Source organism: Rhipicephalus sanguineus, chromosome 3 (genome assembly GCF_013339695.2).
Source record: "Rhipicephalus sanguineus isolate Rsan-2018 chromosome 3, BIME_Rsan_1.4, whole genome shotgun sequence".
NCBI lineage: Eukaryota > Metazoa > Arthropoda > Arachnida > Ixodida > Ixodidae > Rhipicephalus > Rhipicephalus sanguineus.
In genome coordinates, this window is record NC_051178.1 from 207432893 (window position 1) to 207449212 (window position 16320).

General features: G+C 49.8%; 1 protein-coding gene across 2 annotated transcripts in view; it reads right to left on the reverse strand.

Moving 5' to 3' along the window:
- Nucleotides 1–15024, reverse strand: part of LOC119388169 (kinase suppressor of Ras 1) — a 28787-nt gene extending 13763 nt beyond the window's left edge. The window contains exons 1-2 of one of the 2 annotated variants that reach the window (XM_049413851.1): nt 14917–15024; nt 885–971 (exon numbers count right to left, since the gene is read on the reverse strand). In XM_049413851.1, coding sequence (XP_049269808.1) covers nt 885–971; nt 14917–14921 — 92 coding nt within the window. In that variant the 5' untranslated portion in view covers nt 14922–15024. Of the gene's footprint in view, nt 1–884; nt 972–7924; nt 8094–14916 lie in introns of those variants that run through there. The other variant, XM_037655825.2, reaches the window with a different exon arrangement.
- Between the last annotated feature and the right edge of the window lie 1296 nt (nt 15025–16320).

Here is a 16320-nt window from a genome sequence, read left to right on the forward strand (position 1 = left end):
TTCTCATAACAGCAGCTGGTCATTTTGGTTCTAAACACGCACGCGAACACGCTTACGGGTCAAACTGAGGAGAAATCTTTTTTCAGCGAATGTGCAGAACATGTCGTGCTGTTCCGGTGCCTTTTCTTTCGCTCTACTCGTCCTTTGCCCTTCCCCCACGAGCTTGCCTTCCAAAGAAGTGTGCCATGTACTGCGTTCGCATAAACTCGCAGGGTCCCTTACGCATTCGCCTAAAGCCCTAACCACACGTACGCGTTACAGCGCGTCAGCGCGTGGCGTGTAGACTCGGCGTCGCGTTCCTATGGACGTAGCTGCGCGCCCTCTCCCTCCATAGAGACAGGGCGCGCGTAGGGAGAGAGCACGTCACGCGCGTACGAGTGGTTAAGGCTTCGACTCCGAGACGAAAACCATCTTCTTATTCTTCTCAGTCGATGTACTGATACTCCCCCGCCCCCCTCCGAAAGCTCTCTGCACCTAACGTGGTTTTGCACTGCCTCCGTGATCGGCCCACGTTTGACCACTATGTAATGTGATGAAGTGATCGCGTGACGTCACGTTATGTGACGTCATGATGATGTCACGAATTTTGGTGATATGTGAAGTCATTATGACGCCATATGGTGATATCATAACGTGATGATGATGTTTTGCATCACTGGTGTTTACGCCGACGCCGCGGGACGCCGCCGACGGTCAATTTTCGCGTTTTATGAGGCATCTATGCTTTCGCCTTAAATAAAATATGCGCCACGACGTGTCCCGTAGCGCCGCTTTCATGCGCCGCAAAGGTCGTGAAGTTCAAAAAACCATGCGAACGTTGTCGCCACTGGCGCAGGTGTATCGCATCCAAAAAGCGCTAAGCGCAAGCAGACAGATATACTCACCCGCACTGCTTGCAGCGGATGCCCGTGAAGTACACCATCTTGTTGCATGTGGAGCAGCGCTTGGGCGTCGAAAGCGTGCGGGTCAACCTGCGCACGTCGGAAAAAAAGGCTGTGTCAGTGCAGTTTAGCCACGCGTATAATAATTATTCTTTCGAACAAAATAATCGCATATATTGAAGTCGCTAAAACCCGCAGGTCAGGCAAAAAGAAAAAAAGATTAACCGCATCAGCAAGGAAATTTTGTATAGGAATGATGTCGCGACTCTTTTGTTGCAGTAAATCTTAGTGAATATAAGATCGAGAAACTCGCAGTATAAGCCGCGAAAACTATACGTTGCACATGCAACAAGTGTTTGTTGTTGTTGTTGTTGTTTTTGTTACAGCGAAAGCTGTTATGAGATCATTTCACCGGCCGTTTTTGGTGCCGTAGTTGTCCGCCGCCGCCGCCGCCGCCGGTGTCCGTAACCAGTATCACTCGAAATAAGAAAAAAAACTAAATAAGAAAAAAATTCCAGGATGGAACGAGGTTCCAACCTGGGCCCTCTGCGTGGGAGCCCAGTATTCAACCTCTGAGCCATGCAGGTGCTTGAAACTGCTTTGCAAAAAGGTCCTATACAGGCTTCATGTTGGGAAGGAACCACATTAGCATATGCAATATAGGGTGGTAAAAGAGTAGAATAAGCACCAAGCGTCGCACAACGCGAATTCTGTAACCAGGCGTCACACAATGCGAATTGCGCAACGAGTAGGTTGTTGAATGCTTCCAACCCATTACAAAGGACTCTGCCATAATTCTTCATCGTCATCAGGCACTGCATCAAAAAAGTGCGCATAATGCCTTACATGCGTTTAGCAGGTACCACGGCTGTCTCTAGAATGACGAAAAATGGCACAGTGCCTACTTCTCAAAAATTACAATGATTTATAGCCTAGTGGGTTCCTCGCAAGTGCACTTCTGTTGGTTGCCAAGGAAGCCCATAAGGCTCCCATGATCCATTTCCTCAGGGTCTCAATAAAGTCAATCCTCTCTCTCTCTCTCTCGCTCTACGTTTCTCCGGTTAGAGTGTGTTATAAAGCGTGGTGGGACAGTTAAATAACGACCGGGCGTCACATAATATGAATTACGTAACTAGTGGGTTGTTTAAAGCTTCCAACCCATTACAAAGGGCGCAACCATAATTATTCATCGTCATCAACCGCCGCATCAACAAACTGCACATAATCGCTTACATATCGTGCCTCGCTTCTCCGCAGAACAACGAATAATGTCGTGCTGGGTGCTTCCCAACTTCCCAAAAATTACGCTTTGTGGCGTAGTGGGTACGTTGCTAATGTACCTGTATCAGTAGCCACAGGAGAGTTTATAACGGGCTCTAGATGTGCCGCTCTTCCAGCTTTCGCTGTGACTGTGCTGCGCTTTCCGCGCAGGCCTGGCGTTTTTTTTTTTATCACCTAAAATTATCCGAAACCACGGAATGCAGAGGGCACACAACAAGGCATAAATGCAAATGGGCCCGTGTACTTAGATTTACGTGCACGTTAAAGAACCCCAAGTGGTCGACATTTCCGGAGCCCTCCACTACGGCATCCCTCATAATCATATCGTGGTTTTGGGAACCCCAACAATGATTATTGTAAATGGATGTTTAGATCAACAACTGCATTTATTTTCTCTCACGCTGAATGTGTGGCAACGCCGCGCGCAATAATAATTTGCGAAGGGCCAAGAGGATGTCGGCTAGGCGGCACAACTATTGTGAGAATGCCGTGCACTAACGCGCAAGGCATTCGAACATCAAGAACACTGTCGAAGGCACTCGGCGACTGTTCGGCGACTGTACCTTTGGAGGCTGTATATGCGTGTTCTGCGGTGCGCCAAATGTACGCGATCCACCGCGGGGCCTTGGCCGTAGTGTTTCATAGCATAATGGCCTTGGGCCGTCACCTGCCGACAGCGGCCACTTGCAGGGCGCGTGTCCAACTTCGTATGTGCGGTACTAGTCTGCGGAAGCTGTTACTTTGCGGAGTTTTTTTAGCATACTATGCAAAACAAGAGCAGCGTTGAATTCGGGAAAAAGACGCTGAATTCTGGAATTCGAAAAAGCAAATTATTTGCTGTTGTTGAAACTAACGCACAATACATTCGAACATCACGAACAGCGAAGGAACGTCAGCAAACACTCGCTATAGAAAGATATTCCTGAAAAAGGGAAACTTAAAATACGCACAAAAGTAAAGATAATGCACATTTGCGAGACGTGTCAGCTGATGCGCAGCCAGAATTTTTTTTAAAGGGAGAGGGGGGACGTAACCATATACTTTATGCATATTTGTGCGTTTGTATGTGTGCGTGTATATATACACATACACAACTGATTTTTTTTTTTTGGGGGGGGGGGGGGTGTAGGTGAACTCCCACCCCTCTCCCTTGGCTACGCCAGTGGTGTGCATGCAGACGTGTGCAGCGTGCTTATCGCTCTCCAACAATCAAATGATTTTCCATAACAGCAACAATGCGGATTCCCTAGACTGGTTAAAGGTTTTATACGGCGGCGAAGATAAGATATTTGGTCGCTTCTTAAAACAGACGCGCAGCATATATACAAGCACAGACGCGCGACCGCCGGTCGCACGGAAAACGGAGGAACGCTCTATGGAGAACCATTAAGCGGCCAAAGTAACGGCCGCACTGCGATCGCTAAATTCCCGTAATGGGACAACAATAAGAAAGGCACCCATGAAACGACGGCTGTGTGGCGAGGAGGCGAGGCGGTGCCCCGCACTGACGTCACCTGGGGTAACCATCGTGGCGCCACCCGGCAACAGCACGCTCTTCGGGCGCTCCATTTACCCCCATTGGGTGAGCAGCCAAGTGGCGATTATTGCGCCTTTCTCTTGCTCGCTCGAGGCTGCAATACCGTTTACTTGTTTCTGGCAGCTGTTGAGGCACTTTTTCTTACATGAGCTTGGATTCGCGTACTTGTCCTGACAAAGCGCTGCCAGTCGTCAGACGGCGAACGCGACAGTTTGAGCATGTCGAAAGTCACTACATTTCGAATTCGAAACGAAACCGCGCGAAGTTATCTAAAGTTAACTTCTTGGGTTTTACCTGCCAAAATCACATTTCGATTATGTGGAGCGGGGGGTGCGCTCCGGCTTACGTTTAACATATATGTATACTGTGCTCACAGTTGCATCATTTGGGGAGTCTTTCTGTCCCCGCGGCTCGTCATCAGGCTTGACAGCGTTTTTTTTTTCCCCTTGAAAACTCGGCTCTCGCCACTTTCCTGTCAGGAATGACGTTCCACGCTGATAGCTCGCACATCGTTCGTTACGTGCATATATAAAAGTATGCCATGGTATACTTTTATATATGCACGTAACGAACGATGTGCGCGCTATCAGCGTGGAACGTCATTGTGAGACGCGCGGCAAAGGGTGAAACCGTGTTTAGGCTGTGCAGTTTTTCAAAGCGCACCTAAATCGAAAAAGATAGGTGTTCTTGCATTTTGTCCACATCGAAATGCCGCTGCTGACCCGCCATGGTTGTCTATAGTGGTTATGGTGCTTGACTTCCGACCCGAAGGTCGTGGCATCGAATCCCGGCCGCGGTGGCCGCATTTCGATGGAGGCGAAATACTGTACCCGTGGTGGTCAAAATTGCCGTAGCCCTATATACTACGGCGTCTCATAATCATATCGTGGTTTTGGGACCTAAAACCCCAACAAGTATTAATAAATGCGGCCGCCGTGGTCGGGGAATCGAACCAGCGTCCTCGAGCTCAGGGAGGTAATGCAAGCATATGTATTACACCTCGCTCGTGCATGGTGAAGAAAACACGCGCGATGTTGTTTTCGGCATGCACTGTTGCGCCGATCGTTTTAAGTCCGTGTCTCGATCGTAACACCTGGTACTTGGTAGCGATGGAAGTGGATGGTAGTAATTGGTATACAGTGTGACTGACATTCCTTGACGCCTTGACTGGTGCACAATGCCCCTGATTTCATTTCGCGGTTTGTTTCAGCAGGAAAAGCGGCACATGCAGACACGACCCTCTCTGCGCATGCAACACGTGCGAACGTGCCCTCGCATCGGCCGCGCGTGTGCGTCCGCGACACGTCGGACGCGCAAGTGTTGGCGTCGCTGTCAAGAGCGTTTTTTTACCTGACGGCGCGCAAACGAGCGCTGTACAACGGACGCCGCCGAGTCGTTCATCACACGCGACACAAACACTTGGTTGTCGACCCTGCAGCGATGAATCCGACTGGGCCACGGGGCAAACAACACGCGGCCTGGATGCGAGAGCGCCGGCGCGACGAGCATCACGGCTGAGCGCGTTATCCCGCGAAGAATATGCAGGCTGTCTACAGTGCTGTGTACAAAACTGCGACGGAGAATTTCTGCGGAGCAACTTATCGCAAATTCGCAATTGCCTTCGCCTTTGTCTTCCAGATGAGCGGTTTTAAAAACCGCGATATAACCAACTTCAATTTAACGAAATTCTCGATATAACGAAGTATTCCACTTCTCACAAAATTCAAGTCGGAACACCTAAACGCCTTCAGATACATCATCTTCCCCCGAGAGCACCAAACGTTACCGGCGAAGGCGTACAACCGTATTTCTCTCCCCCCCTCCCCCCAAATTTTGCATTTTGAACTGCATCAGTGTGTTCGACTGTGCTGGTTAGCGCATTATGACATGGAACAAAACAGCGTTTTGGACAGGGCGAAGTCCGTCGTCTTCACTGCTTCCTGTCCAAAGCGCTGTTTTGTTCCATTTCATTTTGTATATGCACATATACATGCACACATACAAACACACGCACACGTACTATGTAGAGAGGTCAGACCGCCCCCCTCCCAAAAATAAAATCCTGCAGGGCTACGTCCTTGGTTAGCGGTGTTTAAAGACGACTGCGTGCTATCAGTGTGCACCAGAGCTTTTGTATGCATACTATATATGTGCAATATAGTGCACTCTTGCGGGGCATTTACATGTTTCTAAAACAGCAATTAGTGCAAAAGAAAACCGAGCAGGCTTCCTCAGAAACGTCTTGCGCATAAAAGCCGACGAACTGAGCTGTTAAGCAAGAGCATTTCGTCACTCTGGTTATTACGGAAGAAACTTTGGGTAGCGATAAGGGTAGGAGGCATCCTTTGGCATAGCAACGAACGTCCGATGTCATTGCTTCACACCGAGCATTTCTCCGCTGGCTTATATCCCTGTCAAGGTTCGCGCTTTGCTCAGCGGGGCAAAGGCTCGCGTTGAAAAACGCGCCGTTTGTCTTGTGTCTCTGACAGGTATTCGTGTGGCGCCAGACCGAGACGCGTTGCGGAAATTTCGGACGCCGACTAAATATAGCATCGGGCGACATCGGAGGAGGTGCGGCGTGCGTACTCCACGAACACGATCGGCTAAGCCTATAGGCGTGCAACGGTTTAATTCGCGAGTATAAATTTCAAGCCGCCCTGTTTACAGTGTCGATGTCTCACAGTCATATACTACTGCGGGACATTCACGTTGCTTTCTTTTTGTTTGCTTTGACCTCCGCACGCAACCTGGCAAGTTGATATACTCGCACGTGTATGCACCGGTAGACAGGAGAGGTTCGCAGCTTTGTACACTGTGTCGAGTGCGAAGGTTTGTAGGCCGCGGCGTTAGCAAAAAAAGAAAATATCTTCTAGCACGTCGTGCAACAGGGAATTTCATTAGGACACCGGTGCATTATACGCTGGCGCACATGTGCTCTACTAAGAAACGAAGATTGTGGCATTTATGACATCCAAACTTTGGCTCACGACCTGTACGCCGCATAAGTCTGACCGCCGCTCATTGGCCCGTGAAGTTCAACTTGCGACCACGCATTCATGTTTCGCTCCGAGTCCAGAAACTTGCATTATATGGCAGACTGGACATAAGCTCTTACCCTGGTGTGACCTGTTACAAATTCACTATATATATATATATATATATATATATATATATATATATATATATATATATATATATATATATATATATATATATGTATGTATGTGTGTGTGTGTGTGTGTGTGTGTGTGTGTGTGTGTGTGTGTGTGTGTGTGTGTGTGTGTGTGTGTGTGTGTGTGTGTGTGTGTGTGAAAGCTTTCGTTGGCTCAGTTTTCAGGTAATCTCATGGAACATTTGTACCTCACGTGACGAAAAACCTGCAGAAATGCACATTGCATACTAACCAATCCTATGTTGCTTTTACCACCATAATCAAAGTAAGTTTTATATGAACTACGATTGTCCGCTCGCTTTTTTACTGAATATGACGCGTATTGCTTATACGTTGAGCGATGTGGGAACCTTAATTGTGGCGAATAGCGGTGCGCGGCCGCTGTTGCCCACGTGTGCCAGGAATGGTGACAATTTCGGTTTCCCCGAGACACTCTGGTAATCTTTTGTCGACGCATGTAAACAAAATCGTTAGCTTCTCTCCAGTATGAAGTTCTCGGTGGTGGTCTTTCGTTTGGCCACTGTTATCGCACGCGGATACTCTAAGGTTTATTCGGTCACATAAGCTAAAGTGACTGACACAATATGGAATTAAAGAACTTGCTGCGGTCAGTTAATGTTTAGGGCTTATCAACTATTTCTACTGATATGCTTGCAATGTCAAAACGCCAGATGCAAGAATACCCGTGTGCTTATAGATAGGTTGATGTTAAGGAGCCCCAGGTGGTATAAACTAATGCGGAATGCACCTCTACGGCGTGCCTCACGATTATAGCGTGTTTGTGCCTGGCACATAGACCTCTAGAAGTTGGAAGGTTTTTACGATGTCAAAGTGCTCTGCATTCGTGCATGTGTCTGCTTTGGAAAGCGACGCGTTCACCTGCCAGGCATTTGCATATAACGCGAATGCAGATGCAATGACGAAAGCAACACGTGAGTGCTGCATGCAACGGTGTCATCCACCACCAGCACAGCAAACCCGAGCTTTGCAATGCTCAATAATGAAAATAGCAGTTGCGGCACACCCGTAAGTGCACGCCCGTCCACGACTGACCTGGTGCGAACGACGACCTTTCCGGTGGCGTCTTCCTCGTCGGAGACAACGAAGTGGCAGTGACGCAGTCTTCTGGGCCTGCTGTCCGGTCTCACGGGCCGCGAGTAGACCAGGCAGAGTACGACCATGGCGACGTCGGCCGGCCGACGCCAAACCGCGAGCGAACACGCCAAGTGGAAACTTGCACAACGGCACAACCAGTCGATGTGTGTGTGACCGGCACTGATCGACGGCGCAAATGCGGGGCTGTCGGTCCGAAAGATCTGAGCCCGCGGCGATCCCGTCTGCCCCCCTCCTCCCTACCGGCGTAGCCTCACAAGGGAGGGGGTCTGGCGGCCCCCACCAACGGGAGGAGAAAGCGCGGCGGGGGGACCGCTCCCCGCGAGCGCATCTGTTGCGGCGGCAGCTGGCGCGGGGTGTGCGAGACACGCGCCTGGCGGTGCGCCGGTGTGCGCGACCCCCGTTGCAACCCCCCTCCCCCCACCCCGCTTCGTGGGCACCGTGGGGGCCGCCGCCCGACGGAAAGAGAAGCACCGCCTGTTGTGCCAGCGGCCCGGGGCTCTCGCACCGCTTTCTTTGCTCCCGCTGCTGCTGCTGCCGCAACAGCACCGGGCGCGCGCTCTTTCTGTCCGGGGTCGCGGGGTTCTCCGTGGGCAAGGCTGCTTCCTCCTCCTCCCGTCTCCGTCTATATACTTGTCCCCTCCTCGATCTGTGGACGCCGCCGTAGGTAAGCGATGCAAACAGGAAAAAAGAAATGCAAATAACTAAAAAGATGGTCCATCCACGTTCGGCAGGGTTCAGAGGTTGCGCGACCTTTCCTCGTCCCGTTTCTTGTCACTTCTTAGCTTCGTCGCCGTTCATTTATTTATTTATTTATTTGCTCCTGGGCGACTCGACACCTTTTCTTTCCTCCATGTTTGAGTGTCTTTTCCCTTAGTTGTATCAGTCTTATTTACTTTTACATTTCTTCCTTTCCCCACTGCGCTCGCCGCTGACATTCACGAAAACCCTGCTACTTCACAGTCTACCCAGACAACGAGCGATGAGTCGAAGCGTGTCTGTGCACGAAAACAGAGCTGCATCTTCAAGTTTAATTAGGGAGCATAACACTGAGCGATTCGTAAGCTTAACTCTTGGTTGTCACATAAACCCGAGCGACCCGGAGTGGCCGTGCCGCCCAGGTGTTTTCTGCGAGTCGCGGCGAAGCAAACAAAATGCTTCGTTGCTACAACAGGCAGCATTCCTTATCGCCGGAGGACGCGAGCGAATCCGTGAAGGGCATCTCGATCGGGCAAGCGCCACCTGCGCCGATTGCGTCCAGCGGTGCCGAGGAGGTCAGCAGTGGGCGAGGCCAATGTTCTCGTTTCCAGGTGCTCCGGTGACGTCTCCGTTTAATTGACTCGCACTATCAAGTCCGCATACCTGCTGACAGTGAAATGAACCGTGGTCGCGTTGAACATCTGTGCGGCGCACACCGCGCCAATGACCTGTTTATACCAGCCGCTCTGCTCGGATGGAATGCGAACAGTCTCCTCCAAGCTACCGCAGTTTCATTCCCTCTTGATTTATCAATACAGAATTGTGTATCTTCGTTGTGTTTATTTATTCCACAGCGCGCTATCTCAGACGGACCTGTCAGCCTTCCTTGAAATAAGTTCTCTCTTTCATTAGAATTGTGGAGAAAGGGGTGTTGGAAAATATTCGAATGCGGCAATAATAATAACTAATAAAGATAGTGGAACTAAAGAAAAACAATAGCAGTGCAGCTATATAAATGGAACTACTCTGAATCAATCAACTTGTTCAACCGAGCAAGCAGAAGCGTAGCCAGGTTCTTTTTTCTTTTTTTTTTGGGGGGGGGGGGGGCGTTTATCCAGCACTGATGTGTGTTTGTGCGTACGTTTCTATATGTGCATGTGCATATATAAACATGCAGAACTGAAAATTTTCGAGTGTCCGACCCCCCCCCCCCCCCCCCTTTTTTTTTTTGTTTTACGCGAGTGCGGGCAAATATCCTTTCACAGCGTTAAAGAGGCTCAGCCCGCTTGCTCCTTTCTTTCAGAGAACCGTCAGAAAATGCATCCGCAGAATTTCCCAAAACCAGCCGGAATATTAGTCCGCGCTGCTAAAAAAGGTGCGTGACGCGTGTCTAGCATCACAGGTTCCCGAAGCCCCACGCTCTGCTTGCGTTCGTTTGTACGCCCGATGGCATGCGTCCACTAAATTTGAGTGCTCAAAACCGGAGTGCACGGTTTCTACCGAAACATCGCTTCGTTTCATTGCGTCGTTGTTACCACCGAATACACAGCCCACGCTCGGTCGCTCGACATCTGCGTCTACCACTTAACGCACGAAAATCTGCATGCGCAAATGTCACGGACCTTAGGCGAAATCGCGGCAGCGCGTCATCTCAACCGACACGTGGCACGCGCGCACCAACGTGCCGCGGCTGCGACGTGTCGGCTCGCAGCAGGCGCCCGTGGTCACGCGACAGTCGCGAGCCAGTCACGCGACTACGCGCACCGGTTTGCAGAGCGGGCAAAGGAGGAAGGGGGCCAACATCACCCTTTCCACCCATCTGCCTCGCGCACGCCGCCAGTCCGCTAGCTCGGCAGAAGAGGCGCCCGATGATCGTTCTGAAGGGAGGAGGGCGGGCTACCTTTCGGCCCCGCAACACCCGACATCGTCTTTCAGCCCTCCGATACTTGAGCGAGAGAGGAAAGAAGGAGAGGGCGCCTCCTATCGGCGCGCAGACTCTGGGGCTCTGTGCCCACCGCGCCTGGCAGCTTGCCGACCGAGCGGAGTCCTTGCACGATCGCGTCCCGTGCCAGGTCGCCAGGTGGGCTTCTTTGCTAATGTCTCTACGGCGGGGGGAGACGCGCCAGGGCAGGAGCCCCCCTCCGCCGTGGGCTTTCTTTAAATCCATCGTCTTTTCCTCTCCCCCGGCGTCCCTTGACTGCCCCCGATCACTCGGCCGCAGCACCAAAGCTCGGATCGGAGGGCATGATATGCGCTCTCTGCCGCAGCACTATCGACATATCTGGGTTCTAATGGTTCAAAAAAATAAATAAATAAAAGACTAAGTTGGGGGGCTTGGGGTCGCTACAGGCTTCTACACTCATGAACGGAGACTTTTCAGACGCGTCACGTCTACCACACTTCCTTTTTTTTTTTTTGTCATAACATCTTTGGCTGGGTCTTAAAAAATGGCTCACAATGTGCCGATGGCATGCGCTGAATTCCTACACTTGAATATGAAATACAACGTAGCAAAACATGTTGTTGGGCTAGTTGGTCCATGATCGATCAGAATGGTTAAGACGCAACCCAGTGAAGGCGAAAGGAGTCCGGGAGAGGAAAGACAAGTCGCTCGGTGACCAAGGTTCCAAGCGAGATCCAGGGAGTGCGAACTTGCAACACACAGTGAGCAGCTTCGTGTGCAAGCAACGTCACCAGCTTGTTTTCCTTCCACTTCCTCCTTCGGCTCTCCCGATCTCCCATATTTCATTCCCTCCCCAGTATTACTCGTCCACCATCCAGATTTTTTTCCCCCCATCATGCCCTTTGTGACCGCGTTCGCACACCTGCGGGAACAATGACTGGCTCTCCTTGCTTCGGCGGGCATGTGACACGCACGTGGACGACGACGGGGAAGCCTCGCGAGACGCGTGGTCGTCGCCCGCACAGCACCAAGCCGCACCAGCCGTTTTCGCAATATAGCGTGACGGAATGTGGTACACCCGACGTGCGCAATCCACCGCATGAAGTTTGTCCAGTTGAAGCGTGTAATGTAGGCAATCCAATAGGCTTGCAGTGCTTTCTCTTCGACAGTGATTCTCGTTCTACGTCGTTCTAGGCTACATTTGTTCTGCTGTTGTGGTGTACAACATTAGCACTCTATCAACTTTAGAATGAAATATCAGCTTTAGAATAAGAAGGAGTTATCAGCTTTAGAATGAAACGGCCGCATCTTTAGTCCACTAAAAGCCGCGACACTGCAAGAGAGTTGCACTCTCGTTCCTCCTCACAAGTCACATTCTTTTGCTTTCTGGGAAGCGAGAAGCAATTGTAGAATGTGCTGGGAATAAATATAGTTAGCTGGTCAACGCAGTGATCGGTATACACCCTAGCTGCACCAGCGGAGAGCTGTAAAACGTGCTTCACGCGCACCACCGAACTGGTATCAGTTGGAATCCCTTTAGAGGCATGGTGACTTCGAAGTCTGCAGATTCGCACTGCTTAGAATAACAGAGAGCGGAGCTGGCTGGTAAGTATTCATTCTAAAAAGACAGGGCGTGCAAATGCGGACACAAGAAAGACACCATAAACGCCGACTCAAAACTCGGCGTGGTGTCCTGACTTCTTTCTTGTGTCCCGTGTTTGCACGCCCTGTCTTTTTAGCCCTTTCAGTCACGAATTATGATGCACTGTCTGCAAATGCATCAAATTTGCATGGCAGGATTGCAAGGCACTCAGTATTACATTCAAGGAAATTAAATGAAGGAATGTGTTGTTTTGTGTGAGTTACAGTAATTAATAGTAATTAGCGTGTAATTAAATATCTAATTATTCTGCAATCAGTCAGTTTCAATCCTTGCATAAAAGGAATCAACTATTAGGCCCAAAATGCATGCACAGTTTGTTTTTTGGTTGTATGCTTTTCGAGCGAAGAAAAAAAATACTCTTGACATTGGTCCTGGAACGTCGCACGTCGAACGATCGTCGAACATGGTAGTGTCTCTTACAAAATTATAATCTGCAGCAATATACAGCATAATGAAGTTAAATAAGCGCTAGTTGTCCACTCAGGAAGCCTGCACGAATGTTCACACTAAGTTTCAGGCCATTTGAAGAAACACGCAGTGCGTGATGCGACTTCGAATTTGATGTGTACAATTGTACACACCGTGACTGAAAGGGTTAGAATCGCACTGCATGGCTGGGCAGTAAGGCGCGCATCGTATCTCGACAATGGCTGACATTTAGCTTTAGCCGTGAGCTAACCTGTGCGGATTATCTTTGTTCGTGCCTTTTTTAAAACACCACTGTTTAGTTAAAGCAGCGAACCAACATGCACAACAGCTAAGGCTTTTTGGTTTAGCGAAGACTGGGCGTGCCGACCTCGTGTAGAGGTCAGCCGACGGCGAAGTGTAGCCACGGCCTCGATGCACAGAAGCGGGCTTTTCTGCGCTGCGCGCTCTAACAGCGGCGGAGCTAACTTTGACGCGGCGGCTTTGCAATTAAACACCACTGCGGAGTCGTCCACTAAGGATTGCCACTTACTTATATTTGACAAATATATCGCATACAGGTGCGGAACAGGTTCACATGAATGACTCCAGTGTCCAGGGCTTAAAACAGGGCGGAGGTGTGTGGAGTGTGCGGCCACCCCCTTGCCTGTTGATGAGCAATTCCTCACAAACGCATGCATACAAGGAGCTCACAATGACGGGATGACCTCGAGCTAAGTTGGCCACTTTTAACGCAAAGAGGAACATTCAACCCCGAATTACTCTTATGCACCTTATTCGCATAAGAAGGATACATTGGTTTTTGGATGGTATTAGTATACCGGGTACTTGAGAGCATAGACTTTCCTAAAATTAACTAGAGGGGACTTTGGCACTGCGATCGTTCAGCCACCATGGGAATGATGGGTAGTACACGGATTTCCCTAATCTTCGTGTTTACGGCTTCGAACGCACTTGTGGCTTTGTTTATTGCTGTGTTTTGGCGTTCGTTTCGAATAAAAGAATAGACCGCTGTGAACTTCGTGACCAGATTTGAATTGGTGAGCCTAAAAAGATTAAAGTGGTGAAGTGGAACTGCTGACTTTTGCTGAACTTCGTTTTGCGACAAAGCGGATGCAGGCGACGCGGAGCCAAACAGATCATTCCCACGCTGGCTGAAGCGCCATGCGTTGCAGCTCCCATAGACACTAGCGCCAGGGTTCCCTCTAATAAGCATTGTAGGAAACTCTATGCTTGAGAGCACTGTCCTCTCTCTCTCTCTCTTTCTTCTTTTTCTTTTGTGTCAACAATGCACAGAGAGCAACGGTGTGTGTGTGTGTGTGGGGGGGGGGGGGGTCTTAAACATTTGCAAGGCAGCAACTCGGGACAAACGCGCGAAATACAATCTTGTGACACTGGACGTCGTCGGGGACAGAGAGCGGACTCGCCTCAACATAGCATCATATATGTGACGATGAAACGGCAAATGATTAGTAACAAACACTTAGAGGATATTGTGCTTGAACATCTTTTTGAAAATAACTTGCTAAGGGCCATATTGGTGCGCGTAGGCGTGCGCAGGGTTCTCCATTACTATTAGGGGGTAAAGGGAGGCAAGATTGATCGCAATCCCCCCCCCCCCTTTTGTTGGTCAATTCTGAGAAAGAGACAAGCTCTGCAATGGATGCAAAAACGAAAGTGAAGCGTTGACGCACTTCTCACAGCGGCCTGCCATTCGTCCGCGGCTTTCCAGGGGTTAAGATGGGTTCTTGGAATGCAACATCAGGTGTCCTCGGTCGTCATTACCTTTAAAAACCATGCGTAGCCATAACCCTATGCATTAAAGAATGACGTGAAAGGGACGACTGAGTAAAGGTATGGGGCAGAATTGGCTCCCCCTTTTAGATGACTACCTATTTATAAAGCTATATATATTCTCGTGTCGTCATCTTATCGTCAGTGCAAGCATGCGCGTGTGCATGCAGCATTGCACCGACTATAGTCGATGCACACGCGCATGCACTTCACTTAACTGCGGCCGTCTCTCTTCCGAACTGGCGAACCAGTCAGTGCACGAGCTATTTACAGAAGCGGCCCCTATGCACTGCCGCTGCACCACAACGCATCTGTGCATGTGTTGCCTTTTCCGAATGGGCCTCTTTGATCGAGAAAACGCTGTATATATCAAGTCGTCGCAGGCCTCCACGATTTACCCACCGCCATTGAGAGCAGAATCTCGGCCACCGACCGTGCCGCACTTACCACATATTGCATGGCCGGACGAGGAAGCCGACATGCCGTGCCGACGGAGGCGCTAACCGATCGAAAACTCGAGCACTGAGGCATCGCTCGCGGCCCCTTTTTTTCAGCAGCCCGTGTGTCGGCCATAAAGAGACTTGAAAAACGGCTGCTGTTCTCGGGAAACGTGACGGGCCCGACGCTCTCTGACGTCAGTTGACGTCACGAAAACGGGCACGCGTGGAAGCCCGTGCCCAGACCCGGGTTCCTTTATGCAGAGCGTGCCGCTTCCAGTTGTTGGCCGACGGGTGCTCCCGCGTTCTGAGAGCGAGTGACGTGATACGTGACGCCATGCATCGCGGGAATGCGGCGCACGAAGTTTGTGGCGTAGAATACCGTATATTTGTGCTTGTTATTGTGGGAAGAAAGGAAGGGTGTACGTATACGTTCTCGTTCGGGTCAAAGACCCAGGTGGCGTAAGAGTGACGCAAACGTAGTAAACGTGATGTATACTGTGAGCTCGAAAGGGAGTTGTGACGTCGTCGAGAGCAAAAACGTCTCAGTGCCACGAATGAAGCTGCACTGACGCGTCAAGTCTCTAATGCAGTGCAATGCTGAAACTTGCACGTCGTTTTAAGCATTACAGTTCAGTTCTTCAGAAAATATACGAAATTGATTCAGGTTAATTTATCTTCAAAGAAATCCGACCAAGGTGTGTCACGCACTTCTGACCCTGAGAACTTCCAAACATTATCGACGTAAAAATCTATAGTTGAAAGTTGGCTGTCAACCACTCACAATAGACAAGTACGGACCATTGAGTACAATTATGCAGTCTGGGATTTGTCATTACAGTCCTTTAGCAAGTTACGGAAATACGGTACTCAAATACGGTAAGGCCGTACGGTAGCGCTCCTCCTTTCCCGCTCGTTGTGCTTTTGCCGGTGAAGGCACCCCAACACCACAAAAGCTTTTTCAAAAATTAGTGGGGTTGTCACGCCTCATTGTTGCCTGTCAGCCGACGCATTGTTAACGAGGAACCTGTCGTTCGGGGGGCGCACTGTCACTGAAACTGGGAGCGGATTAAGCACAACGAACGGGAAAGGAGGAGCGTTAATAATAATAATAATAATAATAATAATAATAATAATAATAATAATAATAATAATAATAATAATAATAATAATAATAATAATAATAATAATAATAATATCTGGGGTCCCAAAACCACGATATGATTATGAGAGACGCCAGTAGTGGAGGGCTCCGGAAATTTCGACCTCCTGGAGTTCTTTAACGTGCACCTAAATCCAAGTACACGGGCTTCAAACATTTTCGCCTCCATCGAAAATGCAGCCGCCGCGACCGGGATTAGATCCCGCGACCTTCAAGTCAGCAGTCGAGCGCCATAACCACTAGACCACCGCG